Source organism: Antennarius striatus, chromosome 3, assembly GCF_040054535.1.
Source record: "Antennarius striatus isolate MH-2024 chromosome 3, ASM4005453v1, whole genome shotgun sequence".
Taxonomy (NCBI): domain Eukaryota; kingdom Metazoa; phylum Chordata; class Actinopteri; order Lophiiformes; family Antennariidae; genus Antennarius; species Antennarius striatus.
The window spans coordinates 7,232,116-7,256,935 of record NC_090778.1 but is presented as its reverse complement, the minus strand read 5'-3'; the positions used below and the strand labels follow the sequence as shown (position 1 = coordinate 7,256,935).

Below are 24,820 nucleotides of genomic sequence, written 5' to 3'. Positions count from 1 at the left end.
GTCACAGATTTTTTAAATGGGTGTAATCTCCTTTCAGTCTCCTTCATAGCTGTGTTCAGATCCCAGTTGTTACACAGTCCATCAGATTATTTTTGGATTTCTTGTTTCTTTACCTTGAAACAGTTGCTTAGGCCAGGCTCATAATACAGGAGTTTTCAAATACAAACTAATTGGGGAATTGTGTTTCTTTTTTTTTTTTTTAAATGACACGCTGAAGGATTTAAATAAATGTCCCATTCTGGAGGATGTTATGAAGGCACCACCATGTGATCTTGTGAGATGTAGCCGTGTAATGTGAACAAAATAAGTTATGATAATGGTGTAATGATTTGCCAGTTTTACAAAAACAAAACAAGAAAACATGTGTACTTGTGAATGTGGTCGGGAAGACATGGTCAATACAGGCTGTATATTCTTCAGTGGGAACTAGAGGTGAGAGAATTGGTTTTATATTGAACTACAATATTGGATGAAAGGCCAGCATGTTAACCATCCCTTGGAAGCACTGTCAGCTTCTGTGGGGAATTGCCTCTCTTTGACTAATATGTCCTTGATTTACCCAAAATTCAAATTAGCCAAAACATTATCAGGTTGTCCCTATTTGTATAACACAAGACTTTAAGATTGGATCTGGCCTGAACACCAGGGTCAACCAAAGTTTCAGCTTTTCTTCCTGACTGCTCGGAAACACCAGAGGTATGCCGGCCACATTCTGAATGTGCATGTTTCTGTTTGGTTTTCTTGAATCTGTGGTTCTCCTACCTGCCTTCTTGTGTAGTCAGGTCCACACAAACTTACTCATTTTATGAAAGGAAGACTCCACCAGCAATTGTCTCATAACGAAATAATTAATTACCTGTTTTGAACCTCTTATCCATCCTTTTGACTTTGATGGTGGTACAATCAACTTTTTGGGTTTCATTTTTTGGTCCAGTCATGAGAAGAAAGCCCTTGACACAAGAGTGAAGACAGTTCTCTGGGGTCTGTTGAACAAGACCAGTCTCAGAGCTTTCAAGCGACCATCCACCATCAACCTCTGGGTTTCTTTCATGAGTTGAAGCTGCTCATACAGCCTTTTCACCAAGCTGATGGATGTCCCGTCAGCAGAATGGTCAATGCCGATCCCTGATTTTCCTGTAAGCCACTAGTCTTAATGCTCCCTGCAAGTAGGAAGCCAGAGTTCCCTGGAACCCTGTGCAAGGCATGTCAGTCGATGGCCACTCAAACCAACTGTCAGTAGCTCGTTGCCTATACAGGGAGCAGACCACTAGCTGTCTTTCCTCTACTCTGCAATCTAACAATCAGCGCTGCAAAAGTGGCAGGTGTCCCTATTCCTGTTGCAACCTCCCTGGCACCAGAGGTTCCACTGTCCAACTTCCAGTTCTGCAATCCTATAGCCAGTTTCCTAGTATGACCTCTAGCCCTTTGTTTGTGACTTTTTACTCCAGCTTAGCTTGTCACTCGATTTCAAAGTGCACTTGCTTAATATCTGACGTCTGGAGGGGTCACAGCTTTGCCTCCAGAGACGCTGAGTTCGGCATACCTAAAATTAGAAAGAGATCTTTTAACTTGTGATACAAGAGACTGACTAACCCTAATAGAATTTTTTAGTCTACACACCATTATTTACTTATTTTTTATCCATTCAGGATAAAACTCTCTGCTGCCTGCAACACTTTCAGTAGTAGGCAATCCAAAGACGTACCTGAGAGGCACTGAAAACATCTTCATTTATTTAAATTGTATCATGACACCTTATCTAAATATTGACATTGATTTATAGAACTGCCAATCTTCTGCTGCTAGTCTCAGTGGCCAAATAAGCTTGTGCTTGGGAAAACTTAATTTCATTTAAAGTGATCAATCACATCCACTACCACAGCCCACATGCATTTGAGAGCAGAGGTAATAAAAGGAAAGCTAAACCACAGAGTCTGTTTATGATGGAGTGTGCTGCTTATCTGCGCTTTAAGCTCTGTTCTGGTACTTTATCTGTAAGAGTAAATGAACAAGTGTTTTGACTGATAACCCCCTCACTGTATCATTTCAGTCTTTCTGCATGCATTTATTCGCTCCCTCCTTTGTTTCCCTCCCAGATTTCTCTATTGCTTCCCTCAGTCATCCATGCAAGATCTATAAATACAATAAAAAATCTGGCAGTGATTTTGGGTGGGGGATTTCTTGCACCACAGTGCTCTTTCACAGAGACACAGCCATGGCATGGCTCTGTGCGGAAAAAAAAGTAATGTACATTTCACTCCCTTTCAGTTACACAACTGGTGAAAAGGTAGGTTTAATGAATATTGCTACAGAAATATGGGGGATATGGCAGCTCATCACTCCTAGTTGAGATGTAGTGTGAGGAGGGATTTCAGTGTCCAGACCCTAAATGATATTGTATTTCCATTGCCCCACTTACTGTATCCAATTTGGGCTATCGCTCAGTCAAATTCTTACCTGTCTGGTTTGAGTGGCCTGTCTAAGCTAGTAAAACAGAAAGAACGATCGACTTGTCTGTTTGTAATGGAACTGAGCTCAGTGGATAGAGCTTTTAATTTGGAACAAGGTCTGACAGCAACAGAGCTCCAGATTAAGATGCATTCCCATCAAACCTCCCCCTACTCCTCTTCCACCAGCTTTCCTCTGACTTTTTCCCCACTGGTCTCTTTACTTGCTGTCAGACTTCATGTTAACCTTTCGTAACCTGAGAGGAGCAGGTAACACCATTGTAACTTTCCAATCTACGAGCACTCCCTCAAAAGATTAAAGATTAAAAGATTAAATCTACTTTATTCGTCCACACGTGGGGAAATTATCTTTACACTCTTCACTCTTTTTGCATGTTGTTACAGTCTTTTGTTAGTCATGCATAGACACATCGTTTTTGAATACAGGCCCCTGAACACAACACACTGGGGGCCTGTAGGCATGCAATTAGTAACACATCACACAAACAGTAGGGGGAGGCAGAGTGACGGGTCGCGCACAGGGGGTCGCGCCCCAAACGAGCAGCTTGTGGGGGGGACGGCGCCTTGCTCAAGGGCACCTCGGCAGTGGCTGGGAGGTGAGCTGACGTCTCCCACCATCAGCTCACACTCTGAGGGATGTCCTGGCGGGAGCGGGATTTGAACCACTGATGGCTGGGCGATCCGTCTTCAAGACATCTGCTCTACCGCTGAGCCACTGCCGCCCATAAACATAATAATTGGCCTTGTCATTTCTCTGTTCCCCATCCTATAGATAAACTCTAACACTGGTAACAGCAACAACTTGCTGCATGAGCTCCGGCATCACCATGACCTTATGATCCAAGTCTGCAGGATCATGCAGTCAGGAGATGAGGTAAGCCAGCTTCTTCAACTCCTCTTCTGCCTATCAGCCTCCCACCGGCTGACAAGCACAAGGAAAGGGTCCATGAGGGACCGGATCATCTACTGAGCTTTAAAATAGGTTTGAATTTAACAAATATGTTGACAAAATATGAATCATATCTGCCAAGTGAAAACTGATTATAGGCATAATTGAATAATTTCATTGCATGAAGAGAAATTGCGAAGGAAATCACATTCCATGCATAAATTACATTTCTCTATTTTACATTTAAGTTAGATTTGTGAACTTCTGTACTCATCTCAGCCTTCCTGCCTATTGTTTTTATTTCCACAATCCAATGTGCTCTTATACGTAAGCCTCCCAAGGACAGAGAATGACAGACACAGATTCACTATATTAAATAGACCTTAGTTAAGTCCCTTTTCTATAAGTTAACAATGTCACATTAGAGGTGAAGGGCACAGGGGAGAAAAAGATCTAGCTCGCAGTAAAAGAGGATTACAGGTTTTTGTGTGAGGGAAAATTGCAACTTTAATAATTATGAATTGTTTTTTTTCTGAAGACAGGCAGGATTAAAAAGAAAATAACTTGAGAAATTGCAGGTCGTTTAATCATGGTTTCCCTGTAGTCATCAAAGTCCTTGACTTAGTGAGTCCTGCTGAATTAAAAGCCCATTAGACAGGAGGCTCCTGATTCACGCATTTAACCTCACTTCTGCAATGCTGCAGTCACCTTTTAACCGGCAGAACATAAATACACTGTGTCATGTCTTTCTGCATGAGGCAGAGAGCTGCAGCAGAACACAGAAAGAAGGCTGGGGTCAGTTTCACACCTCAAATTCAGCTCGTCTGACCCACACTAAGGAAAAGTATCTATTGTCTGCTCAAATGACAAGTTGTAAAGGTACTGACTACAGACTGTCATCCTGTGTCCACACAGGGTCCAAGAGGCAGGCATGCAGCATTTTAATGATCATCAGATGTAGTTTTACATTCTTTGGTGTCATTAACACTTCCAGAAATAAGGTTTTAAAAAATGGCCTGCTCAAACTCACTAGTATATTTTCACTCACTTTAAACAATTCTCATGCTTATCAACTTCTGGATGAATTTTGCTTCATCTTATTAGCATTGAATTATTTCTATTCAACTTCAAATATATATTCAGTGTACAAGCTTCATCCATCCATCCATCCATCCAATTTCTACCGCTTTGTCCGCTGTCACGGGTTGCGGGGAGCTGGAGCCTATCCCAGCTGGCTTGGGCGTGAGGCGAGGAAAACTCCAGGCAAGACTCCAGCATGACGCGGAGTCACACAGAGACACAGACAAACACGCACACACACACAATCACACCTACTGTCAATTTGGAATGGCCAATTAACCTGAAGCCCATGTTTTTGGAGGTGGGAGGAAGCCAGAGAACCTGGAGAGAACCCACACAGACACGAACATGCAAACTTCACACAGAGCGGGATGCAAACCCGGAACTGCCTTACTGTGCAACGACAATGCTAGCCACTGCGCCAACATACCGCCCTTCAAGATTCAGTGATTGGAATAGTTGTCATTAACACAAACATTCGGCTGTAGACGAGACGATCAAGGTCATCTTGTCTACAAGATAATGATAGATGTACAGATAGACGATTCATTAGAAAGACAAAGGCAAACAGATCAAGAAGAAAGAGAAATCTTGAAGTATAAGAAATTAGAAGAGCCTACAGAATCTAGTGACTGACGAAATCATACGCAAACACCAGAAACAAAGTTGTACCACTTGAAACCAAACAACCTCATAAAACTTTCAACATTCACTTCCTTTTGCCTTTCATCAAATTTTTGCTGAACTGCTTGATTAAAGATGGGACAAAGCAGCGTGGTTGAAATTAATTGTTATCCCCACTAAAGCCCTCTGAAATCTCCCTTGGCCATCAGCTTTCCTCTCAGTTTCCCTGCCTGTCGCTCTGGTTCTTTGACACTTTGTGATGTAAATGCTACTGGCAGCACTGATTGCCCACCCCACTCCCTGATCCATGTCCTGCAGCATACCCCATATCACAGACGTGGTTCACTTTCTAAATCTAAAATTTCCTCAAGAAGAACCATTAAAGCTTCTTGCTGGGTGTCCACGGGGTTTCTCTCATAAGAAATGACATAACAGATTACTTTCATTCCAACATCATAAATTAGCTTGTTAACTATCACTTGCCCGTATCCTTTCATGTGGGATTAGCTGTGTCTAAAATATTTGTGTGTGTTACACCTTATTATAGAAGCCCTTGTATGCACCGTAATGTATTGACAGAGAAGAAAGAAGGAAGGATTAAGTGGAGTTATGAAATGAGACAGATGAACAAGATAAAAAGTATCAAACATGAGAAAAGAACGGCTTGTGAATCTCCAGAGGACCATTATGATGTTCAAGGCCAGAGTCACATGACTGAGAGAGTACCTGTGTCAGTGCTGCTGTATGGGCTGCTGTTTTGTGGGATAAACCACTTTTTCAAGTCTAATCCTAAATGATAAGATGTGAACCAGATTGTTGATGAAAATTACTTGTTTCCCTCTATTGTCATCTCTCATTGGTTTGCATCATCATTGTGATTAAAAGGCAAATAGAAATCAGTATTGCTTTTTGAAAAGAAAGAAGACGTGAGAAATATGGGAGCCTCCACTACTGGAAGTGTCTGGAACTGCATTAATCCACATCTCTGTGGCTGAAGTGAAAAACAGTGTTATGACAAATGCATGAGGGTCTGTTGCCCAAACAGCCCAAACTATGATTTAAAATTCCTCCAATTAAATAAAAAATTCTTTGTTTGCAGTGATTTTCAATGCTGGTCCTAGGGAGCCACTGATCTACATGTTTCCTTGCTGCAATGCGGTTCATTTAAACTGACAGGCTGTTCACAGGCCTCTGCAGCGCAGCATGATAAGGAAATCATTTTAACTAGGTGTGTTCGAAGAACCAAACACCTCAAATATCGGCATTATCTGCATCACAAAGGGCTCAAAAGGAGACTCCAAGCATTAGTTATAACCTTGTTAAACACAAGCAAAAAAGCAAAAAAGTCACATATGGCTTCACGCAGTGTCTGAAGCACTCTGGGGAAAAAAAATCCAAAATGTGGTTCAGAAAAAAAATTACCATCTACAAGAATTTAGAGGATGATTTGACTGTCATTAATTTCTACATGTAAATATAATTCAGAGTTGTATTTGAAGAGGAAATATAGGATAGGGATAGGATTGAACTTTTCTATCTGATGTCGTACATGGTTTCCTAGTATAAGAAGAAGAACATCAAAAACAACAACAATCACTCATTTCATAGCCCCAACAATGCTGGTGGTAACAGCAACATTGCTGATGAATTACAAATGGAAGCACTGGACAAAAAGTGCCTGGGTTGTGTTTTTAGAACAAAAACAATCTGTACGTTCATGTGCCGGTGAACTCATGTCATTCTGCGTTCATTGTTTTCTAACATGTAATGTGCCACAGGGAAGCTCGGGGAACCAACATAAAATGAATGTAATAGACCAAGTGAACAGGAATGTTCCCTTACTGGAAGTCATTAAATTTAATGAGTGTGACATTTGTATCTTTCATTTTGGTATACAAACCACTAAAAAACAGTTTTTGATCTCTACAGGCTTTGTTGGAACTGTTTAAACCCTGCTGATTCTATCTAGAAATAAATTGCTGATGTTTTTTCATATATACTGAATGTCTTCTGAGGTGTATTTAATTCAAATGCTGCTCTTGAGCAGCACAGATGTAAATTTCAAACAAATAATGGATGGTTCATGCATTCTGGTTAGGTCTGAGGTTGCTGGACACGCTAGTACTCCTAAACAGCGTACTCCAGCAGCTTATCATTTCTGAGTCACCTCTTGCTTCAACTACTTAAGCACACTGAATGTACTTCATGGTCTACCTAAAAAAGCCATTAAAACATACATGAAGAGGAAAAAGCTCTGAGACGCAATTAAAATGCCAGTTTCCTGACAAAAAGTCCTACTGTATATTATGTTTCTTGTAAAAATAGAAGCCATCAACTGCAGGAGGTATTTCAATGGTAACCTTCCAGTTACAATCACCCCTAACATTATGCAAGTCTGCCAAGGGGATAAAAACAGGTGCAGAGCTGTAAACGCGAGGAGAATATACATGACAGACAGATAGAACAGGAGGTGGAAATACTTTTTGGGCCTGTAGTCAGGGATACTCCTATCCAATGAGATGCGGTCGCTAAGCTGAGCGTTGTAGCCGTACTCTTCATATTTCCCCTCAGCGTCTCGACTGTCTTCTCCCAGGGTAGCAGCAGCTCCCCCTTGGCCAAGGCCCCCGGGCCCCTCAACAAGTCCCATTGGCTTTGCCAAACCTGTCAATAAAAAGAGACAACAAAAAAGACAATCATAAATATGTACACAGTCATGTGAAGATGCAAATTCTGATGTACACACACAACAGCAGGAGACAGGTAAGAGGAGAGGCCATGCAGAGGGCAGCTGATTATCATTCTCCAGCAGTGTGAGGAGAGTAGAGTATGACAGTTCAGAGACGAAGTGGGGATCATTCATAGAGGATCATTACACTGTCTGTCAATGAAAAAATCTGCACAGCACCCACACAGAGACGTCACAGACGCTACCAGAAAACACACAGCAGTGCAGTAGAAGTAACTGAGCCCCAACTGAATGGCAGCAAGTGTACAATACATAAACATATCAAGCAAAAATGTGTAATATTTTATTTGATGCCACAGATTATACACTAATCTGTGGCATCTGTTACAGAGTAGGAACCAAAGTCAAATGAAAATATCTGTGAGGTGGAAAGAGAATGAAGGAGCAGGAGCCGCTGGTGTGTTCATGGGCATAGGAGAGCAGAGGTCCAGAGAGGAGATAATCTATCTTGAATTTATGCCTGGTGGTTCACAGGACATGTGTCTCCACCGGGATTATCATCATTCCATTAGGACCCTTTATTCTGACTAAATCTTAACTCCAGACGTTAACATAGTTCCGTCACACAATAACTTAGAAATGCCTGTCAGCAGCAGAACATCTTTGAGCTTGTCTAGGCTTTAACCTCATCATTCCCACACGTTTGTATAAGTGTATTGGGGAGTGATGACAAAACATCTTAAACTCCTATGCAGACAACTCAATCCAGCTGTTTGCCTGAACTACTTTTTAATTGTTCTGATAAATGTATTTTAAAATGAAGAAAAACAAACCAGTTTAAGACCCTCTCAGCTGCACGTGCATGCGGTCGCATGTATATACGCCAATTGTTCCTGAAATTTAAAGAGTTTGATTAAACAGAATTATGTTTTATTCATATCCGCCTCTGTCGGGTTCACTAATGCTTGACTTTAAAATTCCATGAAACTGTAAGACAATGTCAGATAATTACTATGCCAAGCTTCCAACTGTGGCCTTCACACAAGATCTAGCTGCGTCTGTTCGCCACATATACAGATGGACACACAGACAGTAAGTAAACAGTGCATACCAATGAAGAGCTCAGCTCTCAGCTTCACCCCTTTGGGAACTGCAAAGTAATCACCATATTTGGATGGCCTCAAATCCTCGGGTACCACTGAAGATTTGTAATTGGAGCTGAATGCAAACCGGTTTTTCCTGTGAGAGGGATTTAGCACACTCTGCACCAGCCAATGCGGTGGCATTTTGACAAGCATGAGTAGGGTTCACATCACCGACCAGCCATCTGGCAGAGAAGCTCATGTCACACAATAACACAGATACCCTCAAGAACTGGAGACTTGAGTCTGCAGGGCCTCCGCATGAGTGTTGGAAACAGAAAAATGTCTGCCGACTTCGTTTTCTTGTTATTTCCCTCCAACTTCCCCGCTTTCAGCTTTTTCCGTCTCTCCATTATGACAGCTGACAATTTGATGAACCTTTGCATGTCTCTCGCACTTCGATATAACTTTTTTAACACTCAGTGGATGTAATGTCACAATGGCGAGTTTGCATATCTAACTTTGAAACAACACTGAAGCAAAATGATGCTCTTAGAAAGTTTTAAAAATCATGTGCAAATCTGCTTTTATAAATAGCTGTTGAGTTAAAATAAACTGCTTTAATAATGCCTAGTGGGCTGTTTGAAGCAGTAAATTGTTCTGTCTGGTTCTTATTCATCTTTTATAGTCACTCCATTTTGTTTTTTTCCTTATTTAAAATTTATTCAGACGAAACCAGAAGGTCATAGAGAAATTGAAAATGGATGAAATTATTAATAGCAAACAAAGAAAGCCTGTTTTTAGTACAATAAGTACAATAAGAACTGTGTTGAGTAAAAATCTGTGGACAACAATGTGAGGTTTGCGAGTTATTGCACTTCATGAGTTAAAAATGTATACACATGTACCTGTGTGGCACTTAGTGTAAAAGTATCCAGCGAGTGGGCTGTTATGTTCTCGTAAAGCTTACCTCACTGTGACAACAGCAAAGATGCAATAAATGTTGATTTGAAACCTATAAAAAATATTGTATCACGCACATAGTATTTCAAAAAGGTCTTGTCTGCTGGAAGGAAATCTTTTATTCACTGGTTCTGATGTGAGATCAACACTCCAAATTTCACATATGTTCTGATTTTGAGGCTGTTAAAGCCCAAAATCTGCTTCTTTCACTCAGTGTCAGCTGGATGCTGATCCCTTACGCATCAGGCTCCAATCTCAATCTCATGGCGTCCAAGTCATTCCTCACAATCCATATGTTGAAATCCCCTATGACATGATACATTAAACCCATAACAACTGTAAATTATAGAGAAACTTTCAAAATGCATCTGCGTTGGCCTTTACAGAGCTCCAAAATTGAGGATGACCCCATTTTTAATGATTTAAGAGCAGGAGTAGATTTATGCATGTCCAAAGTGATGCAGCGTGAGTCCTAAATATTGAGAGGGGACTGGGTGATCACTTCAAGATGAAGAAAATATTTCCTTCTATAGAGAGGTTTAAGCCTTCAAAGGCCAAAAACAAATCCATGAAATATTGAGAGCTGTGAGAGGAGCAGCATTAATTCTAGCATGGTCACTCACACCAGCAGCAGGTGTGTCAGGAGGATAACAACTCTGATTTCAAAACTGTTAGCACTAGACTGCAAAATTATCTCCTCACAATGAGTTTTTGTCCTTTTGAAAAATCCAAGCCCTGGGGGAGCTTGAGTGGTAGCTGAATCACATAAGACAGAACATATCTTCATAAACTGCATAGGACGGAAAATAAATTAATCTTTAACTATTTAGCTCATTTGTATTGTCCTTTGTTCATTTGTTTCACACATAAATGCCACATTTTGCATATGTTTAGAGGTGTAACATTAACACAGTTCATTAAAGAGCCACAGCTGCTGTTAGGCTTTCTGGTTTGTAAATTCGGCTGTCAAACATTGTCTTTTACTTAACAGTCGTCAGGGAAGCTACTTGGAACGTGTAAATAGTTAAGCTACAATTACTCTTAATGAAATGATGTTTCCTTTCATTGAAGCTGCCCCTCAGAGAAAAAGTGAAGTAAAATAGCAAAAGTAGTTTACTATGTGAAAGCTATTTTACATTTCCAAAGAACCAATTCCATTCCATCTCAATGTTATCTCACCGATCAATAAAACAGTCAGTTGGACAGAAATGCAGGCAGAAAACGTTATATTTATGTCACCAATCCTTTACAGCTTTATTTCAGCGGGAGGCTTCACTGCACAAGAGCATCAAAACCGCTGAGGAAAGAATGCCTGAGTGAGGAGTTAAGCTACTGAAAAGTTATTTGATCAAGAAAAAGAGACACTATAATCACTTTACTGAGAAAAATACTTATAGCAGCTACTGCTGAAGACTGCCATATTGGTTCTAAGGTGTCCAGTGATAACATTGAACCGACAGTATCTTCAATTTGGTGCATTTCTTTTCATACAGAATATCTACATTGTATTCTATTTACACCACAACTCTTGGAAGTGGCTCCCTCTGTTTTCCTTAACAATTACATCCTGCTGTTCAAAATTTGAGAGTTTTTTGTTGATTATTATAATAATTGAAATGTGTACACAAGGTAATTAAATAAAACAGCTGTATGGTTTTCATAGTGTTACAATAGCTTGTCATTGTCTATAATAAATCTATAACTATCTATAATACAGTGGTACCTCTACTTATGAACGTCTCTTCATACGAAATTTTCAAGTTACTAAACACCTCAACAGGAAAATATTGTCTTTTGTTACGAAAGAAATTTCAGGATATGAAAGGTATCGGCTGATACTCGCAGCTTCCAATGTTTCCTGAACGCAACATTCTTACAGCTGCTCTGCCACTGGCTATTACCTAGCATCTTCCTGGCATCCCAGTGGCTAAGAGGGACCTCTATGTGTAGCTAGATAGGTGTCTATGCAGCGTCCTCGTCATTCGACCCATGCGGTGTTCTGATAGTTTTACGCAAATATATTAACTTTTAGAGTATTCACTATGGACCCCAAGAAAGCGATGGAGAAAAGAGGAAACGAAAAGAAGAAGAAAAGAGGTTTTTTGTCCATACAAACAAAGCATGAGATAATAGAAAAGCATGAAAAAGGGATGCATTCGGTTGATCTCGCAAAGAATATGCCCGTAATGCATCTACAATAGCCCCGCTATTAAAACAAAAGGGAGCCATAAAACACCGGGAGTTTCAGACATTGTGTCGGTGGTTCGAGAAGTTCAAAAGGAGGACAGGAATTCACTCTGTTGCTCGGCATGGTGAGGCGAGTAGTGCATGAACCAAACAGGCTAAAAACTAACGAGGACAGCAGTTAAAAGGTAAATGACCTTTTTTTTTCTTTAATCTATTCTGTCTTTGTTACATTGTGCACAACTCTCATTTATTGTGTAATAATCTAATTGTAACATGTATTTTTTACATGTTTTGATGCATTTTTATACTTATAAAACATTTATATCTGAATTTTGGAGGCCTTGGAATGGATTAGGGCATTTGCATGGAAAACGCGTCTCTACTTACAAATTTTCTACTTAAGAAATTTCTTCCAGAACCAATTAACTGACTTAAGGGGGGTCCCATTAAGTCAGTGGATGCCCCCCCCCCCCTGGACTCCATTGAGATGTTGGAAGACAAGAGGATACTGATCAAAATGCCAGTCATGAAGAACAATATCCCCACCCTCTGCATCAGACCTTTGCATGTCCTTTGTTCCCTCTGAATGTCCTTTGTTCCCTCTACAGGTCCTTCGTTCCCTCTGTAGGTCCTTTCTTCCCTCTGTAGGTCCTTCGTTCCCCCTGTAGGTCCTTTCTTCCCTCTGCAGGTCCTTCGTTCTCTCTGCAGGACCTTTCTTCCCTTCTGCAGGTCCTTCCCTGCCTCTGCAAGTCCTTCATTCCCTCTGCAAGTCCTTTGTTCCCTCTGCAGGTCCTTTGTTCCCTCTGCAGGCAAACCATATATTGCTGCATTGTAACCTATTGCTGCTGTCACTGCGACCACCACCAACTGATGTTGACTTGCACATTGCGTGTATGTCAAATTTCTATTTGTACTTCTAATAAAAGCCCTGCCTGTACTGGTTTCTTTACAACCTGCGTACTGTTTGACCTTTTAGGTTAGGGTGAAGAAAAATATGAAATTTGAATTTTGTTGTAATTCTTTATGTGGCAAAATGTTGCATAACTGCAGTAGCAGAGAAGCTTTTCTGTAAAAAAAAAAGTTAAAACCAGACCGATTTCTGGCTTATTTCTAGTTTACCCTTATTATTAGTCAGTCTTCTGCTCTTTGAAGAATTATTTTCTCTGTACCTCTGGTCCATTCGAGCTACTGTTATTCACCCTCCACTTCCACAATCACCCCCCCCAGCCTTTGAAGATTCATCAACTTTTGCACTCATGAGTCTCATCAGTCCAAGATGAATCATCGGCTGCCACCACCTCTGGTATCTGGAATCCAGGAGGATTTATTTTGCAGCTCAGGGGAGATGCCCTTCGTCACAAACTCCCAAAAAGCCTTTGCGGAAGACTAATTATTGTGTATTACCTACTACCCTCTCCTTAGTGAAATATTTCTATGGCTTTTCAGAGCACTTTATCTATAGACAACAAATACTGTATAGCTAGATTCATATTAGCGGAGGTAAACATTTTTAAATCATCAGTAATTCAAATCCCAAGCACAGGGAGCAGATGATAAAATTTACAGAGTCAATAATCCACCGTGGCCAAAACACCTAGATCCATATGTCCCACCTTTATCAGATCTCATCATTAGATTTCAGTAATGTAATCACCTGATGACTCCAGGCCAGCAGCATAAAAAAAGACGAATGCTCACTCAATCTCAAGTAGCTATTATTTTCTGTGGCTGACTGCTGTTTGTCAGGTTACCTCCTGAATTTATTATCGTGATTGCTCAAGGCTGAGCCGAACTGATTCTCATGTTTCTGAAACAGTTTCGTCCACCAGACCCTCATCTCCATATCATTATTGGAAAATAATTCCTTTCATTGGGCTTCACCACACTGTGATGGGATGTCCCTGCAACTGGGGATTTACTCAGTGCACAATAACATATATAGTCACACAGCAATGTGTATCATTATAATACAGTCAGAGCATCAAGTGTGTGTCAGCATGGAAGAGAAGAAGTGTGACATTTCTCATCAAGTCTTTGCCCTGCAAGCTTAGCATATAAACAGTCTGGGTTTCTTTGCCATAATTGGGCATTATAGATGAAAAGCATATTTGGTGCTGCAGCTGGGCCTGTGAGGCTGCCATGCCATCAGCACCTACGCACCGGGAGACGCCCAGGATTGACATGCATAGCTGATGACAAGAGCCACAATTGGACCATGAGTCTGGGGATAAAAGACAATGACTCATCCGGCACTGGTCAAAGCAGAAAACTCAAACGCATGGACTTCAAATGAAAGGATTTCTTCTTCTGGCAGAATAATTGAAGAAAGAAAAGGAATGACAAGAAGTAGTTTCAGACAAATTGCCTAAAGGCAATCATAATTTCCAAATTACCCAATTACAGCTGAGGACCTGTCCAGCAGGTGCTCTGGCTATCTCCCCATTTTTAATTGGTGTGTACAAAACTATTACAAAACAAACCAGAACCAAGGCAGTCAGAGATTGCAACATTCCGCAACACCCCTGAATTCAAAATTTTACCTTGACCTACTTGCATAGGTCAATGATCAAAGCTAGTGCTCTGACTTACTTTCATAGATCAAAGCACTAACTTTGATCTATGGTCTACTCACGCTGGCCTTCTCCCTCGTCATTCTGAGCGTACAAAAGTTTAAATTTGACCTTGACCTAGTTTTCTCAAGGTCATCATCTCATTTTTATTCCCTTTGGCGTCCGAGTACTGTGCTTTGTGTTTCATCTTTCTATCTGCAACAGTTGCGAAGATATTTGGTGGACATACTGTCGAACGGACGGAAACGGACGGACGAAAACACTGACAATTACAATACATCACCGCTTTGAAGCGGGATGTAACCAAACAATGTCTTGATTAGCTTCTAATATAAATCCTGTAACGTTGGCATGCATAGCGTTAGTATGCCAAAATTAGTCGTCCACCGTCACAACAAAATGTATACTAAACATGCTAATTGGCACATGAGAAAAAAGCGTTTAAATTACTATAACTCCGAAAAAGTATCATGAAAACATAAATATATTTTCCACTCACAAATTATTTGATATTTTTTCATATAAGAAACATCAGCTCTTTTAAAAGTGCACCATTAGATGATGACATTACCTGTTACCAATGTGAGCATACTGAAGAAAAATGTTCTTTTATAACAAGCCAGATGGAAAGTTGTTTTTTTTAAATCAACTGATTTAAGCCTTTTCAGCTGACGTATTGAGCTATGGTTAACTGAATTATTAACCAGCTCCAGCTGGTGGAATTTTCAGCAACATTTGTCATGTTGCTTGTAAATTACCATAAAGATATGATGTTTACCTGTGTCTGAAATCAGACCCATTGTTTCCATGCTACCTTTGAATTTCCAGTGGATGAGATGCTATGACTGTGAATGTTGAAGAACGATTGAATTATGGCTGATTCAATATTTTATGATGATTTCCATGCATTAATATCAGCACATTACATTCAGTATCAACAACTGAGATCATGTCAAAAGTTCTGAAAGTCCCTTCTTAGCAGCTGATTAGCAGCTGTTTAGCTGCTAATCTTATTGAGAGTGACTATTTACTCAGACACAGGGCTTCAGCTGGTAAGTCTCAGTAAGCAGGTACTTGTCTAATGCAGAATTTAAGGTCAAAATGCTGCTTCATAAGCCTTTTAAGAAGCTTAAAAACTCTTCATTTGATTACTCAAAGACGGTGGCATTTACAGCAAGAGTGGCGCTGTTGATGACCCTCATGCTGCTCATTTCTGCAGAACGGCCAGCTGATAAAGCTGGACCATGGTTTGCTTGTTGGGATTCTGATGACCATACATCAGACAACTATGAAAAAGAACTCTGCCACATGTTTATGTCCTCCGAATTTAATTGGACTTCGCTGCAGCTTCCTTAGTGTGCCATTGCTAGGCAATAAACAACAAAGGGAACTGGCAATTACTTCATATCGCTACCGGACATTGCAATAGTTATTGGAGGGCTGAGCCCTCCTCTCACTATGGTTATTCCCTGTAGCTATAGAAGACAATTTGTGGTCTGTGAACAATTTATAAAAGGGGGCAGTGACCTGGGATATGAGGATATGATTAAGTGCCGCATTAAAGTTAAATCATGGAGGGATTGTGGCAGAAGCTGAACAATGAAGGCAAAGAAAAATAAAATTTAGATTTACTCTTTTCTGTCTAAAACGTAGATTGTGTTAAAAGATGAATGAGCCTTTAGAATTCTGAGATTAAAAAAACACTGCTTTTGTTGAATTAATATAACAGTGATTTAGTGTTTTTTTTTCATTTATTTAACTCATTTATGCCTCACATCTAAGAAACCAACTCTCTTGCATTACCAGATTAGGTGGAAGGCACAAAACTGTGCCAACCTCGCACTTTGTTCAGTGTGTTCTTCTCTTTAGCCAATAACAAAATCTAACTTGTGTCCAGGATACTTATTCAACTATCTTGCAAGTGTCTGTCTTGTGAGAATAATTTATGACACTTATGCGATGTTTACTAGACGTAAAAGAAAATATAGCTTTGTAAATTGCATTTATCTCTACTGAGAAGAGGTGCATGCCTTTTAGTCAACACTTGGGGGAGAAAAAAAACAGTTATCATTGACACTTTATGAAATAAAAGACCTGAATTATTTTAAATGTTGAAAATCAACCAATCACACTGTAACGGGATTTTTTCATATTTATAATTCATATATTCCCTGCCTGCAGTTTCATAATAAATCTTCACAAACTGGATTTATGAAAGTGTTTCAGTGTTAGTTGTGATAGAATTTCACAGTGTGTTTCTGTCCTGCAGCAGTGAGGCAGTGGGTTTGGTTTCATAGTCTACATAAAGCAAAATGACTGAGGGGATGCATTGTGCTTTTTGAGAGGCAAAGCCTGCTTGAGAGTTGCCAGATGACAACTCAGAATGACACAAATATCTGCCAAAGCCTTAGCTGTTATACAATCAGACCACAGTTGCAAAGTTTTTTGGGGGGCCATCAAACTGATAAACTGATTCCTTAGAAAACAGACAATGATCCATCAAGGCACCTTTTATAGAGTTTGATACTAAAGCAATTAGAATGTAATATGGTCTGGAAAATGATTATTTTATCCACACATTTTTTGTCTATGCATTGAGACTGCTTAAGAGACATCCTCTTAAGCCAGAACTCCCTCCTATATAGTCGCCTGTACCTCAAGGCCCCCACTTCAACCTCAGTCGGCACTAATGATATATACAGGTGTATATATATATATATATATCTGAGTTTTAGCTCAGATGAAACAATACTTGCTCAAAACATATTCATCATTACTGTAGCGAGACTGGGTTACAATATTATTAGTTAGCTAAGATACCCATAGGGAGGATTTTATTCTGAAATTGACGTAAAGCTCCAACATTTTTAAAATAGCATTTATATTTTTTTTGTGTTTTGTTCCATGAGGCAAACACAAAATGTTAAGCAAAACCTGAGTGATCACAATTCATCAAGTCGAACAACCCGCTGCAAACGCATCCAAATCTGTTGGAGTCTTAAGGTAGGAAAGCTTTTCTCAAGTAGCCCACAAAGTTGTTTGCAAAAACTGAAGTTGTGATCCTGACTGTCATGTAGGAAAAAAATATAAAATATTCTCTTTTAACTCAATTATTTGTTCTTTTTTTTTTAAAGCCTTGAGCCTTTAAATCAACATTAGTCAGATACGTTTATACAGAAACTTGTAAAAGCTGTAAAATAATGCATAAGCCACTGATGAGTCGACTGAATCCTAATTTATTTTATAAATTATATATTTTTCAGAATTAAGACATTAGTGTGCTGACAACTAACTGTTTGAGCTGGACCCATCATTCATTCAAATGTCCGTAAAGCCCAGCACTAACTAATGGTTCATTACCATAACATAATGAGTTATTAACTAAACAATGCCTCATGTTGCATATCCAGATCAGTCTTCTTCATTTTCTGAATTCCTGATTGGATCTTCAATGTGAGTTGAGACTGTGTTTGATTTCCCACAGGAGAATGAGGACAACAGAGCCGTATGTAACCCAAACCAATTTTAAAGACTGCTGCTCTGTGGAGGACTCCGAATCTGGCTGGCAGAAGAATGGTGATAAAACACAAGCTAGTCAGTGCGTTACAGAGCCATGCTCTCCTTCAGATCTCTGACAGCTTGTTAAATCTGATGTTCCATAGGCGGTGAAATTAGCTGCTGTGAGTGGGATTCCAAACAGACATCAACACATAAAGCATAAATTTATGTGAAGTTTACAACAAGTTTGTTACAGCTTGTGCGTGTCATGGTCAGATAGGGTGTTAGAGTAGCAATCTGGTAAGGACTATCATCCCAAACAGCTCTGTGTCATTTAATGCATCACTTTAAAGTGTGAGTTAGTGCCCTAGAGACAGCAGACCTTCAGCTTGGTTCCTGTGCAAAATTATATTTCACTAATTTACCAGAAAAGTGAGGCTGAAAATGATATGCTGCTGATGAGTCATGATTAGGGGTGAAAAAACTCCTTTCAGTTCCTGCACCCTGCAAACCTTTTAGTTTCCAGGGGTCATTTTGACCAGTAATGCCAGAAAAGTGCTCTACTTAGCAAAAGGCTTTATGAAAGGGAATAGAAATATTCTGCGGATTGTAGTTTATTAGCTCCATGATGATGATGATGACCTCTTTACAGACAGATTGCTTTCCTAGTTTCACACCACTAAAGAAGGAAGCAAAGCTGCTTCTTACCATTTAGCTGATGGTACACCACATCCTCCAGCCTCTCCAGCCTCTGGAGAATAGACTGCCTGTCTACCAAGTTAGAAACTTTGCCATTCCTGGCTCGCAGCCTCTGGTCAGCAATACGCCCTATCTGGATGAACTCCTCGGATCGGTCCTGGATCCTGCAGTAGACCGAGAACAGGATTATCCCCACAAACACTAAAATGTTGACGGTCAGCAAAGTTTTGATTTTGCGTGCCACAGCCATGAAAGAAGAATATTGTCTGGCTGACTCAGTCAAGCCTAGCAGCTGTCCGTGCGTGGTGGCCTGCTTTCCCACTTCACCGCGTAGCCTGTTTTCCAGGAGGGTGATTCTCCACACGAGGAGAAGAGAAGGTCAGCTCCGAACAGCACTGGAGCATTCGTTTCAGCACAACGGACAGCTCAGGATTCTGCGCTCACTTCTATGCGGGGCATCGCGCCCGTCACGTGGAGCTTCAAGGTGGGGAAAAGGTTGCAAAGACGCTCGGCTCCAGGCGGCGAGTGACGCTTCTTTATTCGTGCTTCACCAGTCAAGGAACAGAGTGACCCTTTTCGCTCGGGATAAAAGTCCGTTTACCTAACACTACATAATACAGGAGAGAGAAGGCATCCGTTTTCCTCAATAGCCTGGAGCAGTTAAAAAGCATCTCTCCTCCGCAGCGTCTCCCGTTCCTCAGCTCCAATACGTCTCGTCCATCTTACAGGAGACGCACTGCAAGAACCGCCCGTACCGGAGCACCCTGCTATGGCTGCTCCTCTGTGACATCCCTCCTTTCGAAAGCGTTCTGGTCACTCGATCCGTCCATGCAAAACCAGAGGTGCTTATGTCCGGAAAATGTGTGCACACTCAATAAACAAGGCGACGTTTTCCTCTCCGCCCCCCACTCTCTCCCGTTCCCTCTCACTCTCTCTCTGTTTGTCTTCAGTCAGTCTATAGTCGTTCGCCTCGTCGGAGGTGCAGAGCAGGACGTGTTGAAAGCAGATCTGCCCTCACATGAGGCTTCAGAGGTGCAGTCGGACCCTGCATACTGTCTTTCTCTCCCCAGCCTCTCCGTTCTCCGGATGACGAGCAGCCGCTGCGTCTTGACGTTAGGAGGCACCATCATGAATAATCAGGAGCTGTGTTGGCCTCATGGGATAAATATGCAGCACGGCTATGAGAGCAGAACAAAAAGATTCCACGCTTCCTGTCAGTCAGCGGTGTGTTAAAAACGCGTCAACAGAACGTTGCGCTCTGACCCCGAACACTGAGATAAACAATCGCCATCTCACCTCTGGTTGTCACAGTTTAGAGCTTCAGCGCGTCTCTCTCAGGCTGCGTCCCCACCTATATACTTGAATAAGCTCACTTGAGAAGTCTCACGCTGTCACCAACTCCACCCACTACCTGTCAATCAAGCGCCCAACCAATCACGGCACCCAACCAACGGTGCATCTGCCAGAAGAAATCACACAAACAATAGGGCTTAAGGCATCTGCTATGTTAGGAGAAGAAACAACTGTTCCAACAATTTTCATGTCTTTTCAGCAGAGAGTCCAAACAGCAGGAACGAGACAGAAAACGGCAACAAATTCTGAGTGAAACAAGCTGGCTAGCACAAACAGTCTGTCCAGCGATGGTTTCCGCTTGGAAAGGGACAATCATAGTATCCAAAATGTTCCTCGGGCATCTGACAAAAACCTTAAGTAACTACATACAGTTCTGTTCATGTAGTCAGCTAACAGAACTAGATAGATAGATAGATAGATAGATAGATAGATAGATAGATAGATAGATAGATAGATAGATAGATAGATAGATAGATAGATAGATAGATAGATAGATAGATAGATAGATAGATACTTTATTAATCCCGGAGGAAATTGCATATATCCACTGCTCAGGCATTACATAATAAATAATACTGGATAAACACTTGACATCACAGGACATACCACAAGACATACACTACACTAACAGACAGACACGTGCAGCACTAACAGGACTTATATACTAAACTATAACTAAAATATAAACAGTATAAAATTTAAAAATATTACAGTATTAAAATATAAACAGCATAAAATAAAATATAAACAGTATAAAATTGAATTAAAATATAAAACCGTATAAAAAATAAATAAATAAATTATATATAAACAGTATAAAATTAAATTAAAATTAAATTAAATTAAATCCATTTTCAACCCCGTGCTGAGCTCGCCACCTCCCCCCCGCTCCTCCTGAGAGAGTCATTGTACCCCCTGATGGCACGGGGCACGAAGGAGGACCTCAGCCTCTCTGTGGAGGCGCTGTGTGACAGCAGTCTGCCGCTGAAGGTGCTTCTCTGCTGGGAGAAGGTGGTGTGTAGGGGGTGCCTGGTGTTGTTCATGATAGCCTTAACTTTAGACATGGTCCTGCTCTCCAGATGCATATCCACAGAGTCCAGGCTCAGCCCGACCACTGATCCCGCTCTGCGGATGAGTCTGTTCAGACGGTCCATATCTCTTTTCCTGGCCCCCCCACCCCAACACACAATGGCGTATGACAGCACACTGGAGACTACGGACTGATAGAACATGAAAAGGAGCTTAGGACAGATGTTGAAGGAGGCCAGCCTCCTTAGGAAGTACATCCTGCTCTGCCCCTTCTTGTACACACAGTCCGAGTTGAGTGACCAGTCCAGTCTGCTGTCTAGCTGCAGTCCCAGGTACTTATAGTTTTCTACCACCTCCACCTCACTGCCTTTGATGATCACCGGCTGTGGGGAGGGAGATGCCCGCCGGAAATCCAGAACCATCTCCTTTGTCTTGGAGACGTTGAGCTGGAGCTGGTTCTGTTGGCACCACTCCACGAAGTCAGCCACCAATGCCCTGTACCCCCGCTCATCACCCTCCCGGATACATGCCACTATCGCGGTGTCATCGGAGTACTTCTGTATGTGGCATGTATCCGAGTTGTGCTTGAAGTCTGATGTGTAGAGGGTGAAGAGAATGGGGGATAGAACGGTCCCCTGTGGCGCCCCCGTGCTGCTGGTCACCATAGAAGACAAACAGTCCCCCATACGGACGTACTGGGGTCTGTCCGTTAGGTAGTCCGTAATCCAGCTCACGAGGTAAGGGTCCACAGCCATGGAGGTCAGTTTATCCTGCAGGAGCTGGGGCTGGATGGTGATGAAGGCACTCGAAAAGTCGAAGAAGAGCACTCTGACGGCACAGCCCCCGGCGTCCAGGTAGGAGAGTATGCGGTGGAGGAGGTACAAGACAGCATCGTCAACCCCAACCTTGGCCTGATAGGCAAACTGGAGAGGGTCCATAGCACCCTGGCACCTGTGGATGCATGAGCGCCAGGACCAGTCGCTCTAGGGTCTTCATTACGTGGGAGGTAAGAGCGACCGGTCGGTGGTCGTTGAGCTCAGTAGGGCGTCCTTTCTTGGGTACAGGGACAATGCAGGAGGTCTTCCACAGTGACGGGACCCTCCCCAGCCGCAGACTGAGGTTGAACAATTGTTGCAGGGGGTCCCCTAGTTCCGAAGCACAGGCTCGGAGGAGTCTTGGGGAGACCTTATCTGGTCCAGCCGCCTTGTAGGGACGGAGCCTCCTCAGCGTTGTCATCACCAGGTCTGCAGTGATGACGGTCTCCGTCATGGTGGGAGCAGGAGGTTGTGTCGAGGTTGGAAGTCCAGTGGTTGAGGTGGGGCCGTTGAGCTTCGTAGTTCTTGGAGTGGGCTCGGGAGAAGTGGCAGGGGTGGAAGGAGAGGAAGCACAGGAGGAGGGAGCATCAGTGGAGCGGTCTGTAGGGCCAGGAGAGGCCTGTAGGCCAGGAGAGGTCTGTAGGCCAGGAGAGGCCTGGGACGAGGAGCCGGGAGTGGTGGGGGAGCTGAACCGATTGAAAAAGCTGTTTAGTTCATTCGCTCGTTCAATATTCCCCTCCACAGTGCTGCGCCCTTTCCCGTGTCCGGTGATGGTTCTCATCCCATTCCAGACCTCCCGCACCTGGTTGCGCCCCAGCTGCTTCTCCAGCTTCCTCCTGTACGCCTCCTTGGCCTCCCTCAGGCAGAGTCTCACTTCCTGCTGGGCCTTCCTCATCTCCTCCTCGTTCTTGCTCCTGAACGCCCGCTTCTTCCTGTTCAGGACAGCCTTGACTTCCTTGTTGTTGGGGTAACACCTGATTGTCCTGACAGGGGCCACGGTGTCCACACAGAAGTTCATGTAGTCTGTAAAACACTGAGCTGCCCCCTCAATGTCTTCCCCATGTGAGCCCACAATAACATCCCAGTCGGTGGTCTGGAAGCAGTCCCTCAGCATCTCCTCTGCTTCCGGGGACCACCTCCTGACCTGTCGTGTTGTTGCTGGCAGCCGTTTCACCAGCGGGATGTAGGTGGGCTGTAGGTACACTAGGTTATGGTCTGATTTACCTAGTGGAGGGAGGGGGGTGGCGGTGTATGCCTCCTTACCATTAGTGTAGAACAGATCGATGGTTCTGTTCTTCCGTGTGGGACAGTCTACACACTGGACCATTGTGGGGAGGGATGAGTCCAAGGTGACGTGATTAAAGTCACCGGTGATAATGACGAGCGCCTCCGGGTGCCGGGTCCAAAGAGCAGAGGTGGTCCCACAGATGGTCTCTCGTGCCGTCTCAGGGTCCGCCCGTGGAGGGATGTAGACGGCGAGGACAATGACGTGTGAGAATTCACGCGGCAGGTAGTAGGGTCTGATGCTAACAGCTGTTAGCTCCAGGTCGCGGTTACACAGTGTTGATTTCACCGTCACATGTCCCGGATGGCACCATCTATCGTTGGTATAGATGATTAATCCACCTCCTTTCTTCTTACCGGCGGTGTTCGTGTCCCGGTCCACTCGTACGGAGGAGAAGCCGGTTAGTCCGACGTTAGCGTCGGGCACGTCGCCAGTTAGCCATGTCTCTGAGAACACCAACAAGCTGGTCTCCCGGTAGCGCTGTTCAGTCCTGCACAGCGCCGTCAGTTCGTCCAACTTGTTCGGTAGAGAGTTCACGTTCCCCATGATGACGGAGGGGACGGAGGGCTTGACTCTCCTCCGGTTAGCGGCTCTAGCCGTTAGTCTAGTCCTTTCAACTCGACCCGCTTGGCATCCGCGATATCTCCGTCGGAGCTCAGCGGGGATGAGATCGCGTGTTGCTGGGTCTCCTTTGACCCTCATGGACATCAACTCCTCCCTGGAGTACACTAGCATATCACTATACATTATCTAATTTTACGTTAGAAAAATACACGCAGAAACATAGAAAAAAAAACGCAAAATTATGCAAACAAACTCGCTCTGAGCAGAGGAAACTGCAGCCTGCTCGCGCATGCGCAGAAGAAGATGCACTTGTTTAAAATTTCTTTTCCACTTGCTCGTTTGACAGTTGTCTTTTCCATTAACGTTAGGTCCTTTCCCAATCTCACAATTAGTTAGCTTTCTCCAGCTAGCCCGTAGATGAAGTTCCTTCATCTACGGGTTCAAAATGCCCGCCCAGCGCAATCCATGACTTGCCAACACAAAGTCATGACTACGTTGGGTGCGCTTGGTTTATAATACCAATACATTTGTTTTCATATGTTTGGTATGAAGTCTGACATTATTGGTTTTATTGTGGAATTTCCACGGGTTCCCGTGGAAAGTATCGGTTTTAATTTAAATGTTATGCAACTTCCTCTGCATTCATGCATGGTCAACATCTTGACTATCTAACCAATCACATGCTCAGATGGAGTTTCAGTTTAAAAGGAGAAAATGGATCCTGCACTCAAAGTTTTATCCATTTTCATTCAATCCGTTGGAAATGGAGGGAGGGTTTTTTTTTAAATTTCAGAACCGCCTTCAGAAGTTTTATCCGAGAAAAAAAGGGAAAATAAATGAATAAATAACACCTGATACCGTAGCCCACGCTGTTGCCTGATCTCTGCAGGCTCAGAAACCCCACAGCTAAAAAGGAGTCTCTGAGGACAATGGTAGAACAGACCACAGCCATGCAGTTATAGTTGGTATTCTTTCTCCTCACTGTAACCTTCCTCCTGCCAAGCCTGCGTCACATCTACAATTCTAAA

At 42.5% G+C, this 24,820-nt stretch overlaps 1 protein-coding gene across 1 annotated transcript in view; it reads right to left on the bottom strand.

Annotated features, from left to right (window-relative positions):
* galnt9 (polypeptide N-acetylgalactosaminyltransferase 9) overlaps positions 1–18,996 on the bottom strand; it is a 129,769-nt gene extending 110,773 nt beyond the window's left edge. Inside the window, exons 1-2 of the mRNA XM_068311164.1 lie at positions 18,756–18,996; positions 7,542–7,722 (exon numbers count right to left, since the gene is read on the bottom strand). Coding sequence (XP_068167265.1) covers positions 7,542–7,722; positions 18,756–18,996 — 422 coding nt within the window. The remainder of the gene's footprint in view (positions 1–7,541; positions 7,723–18,755) is intronic.
* Positions 18,997–24,820: the final 5,824 nt, after the last annotated feature.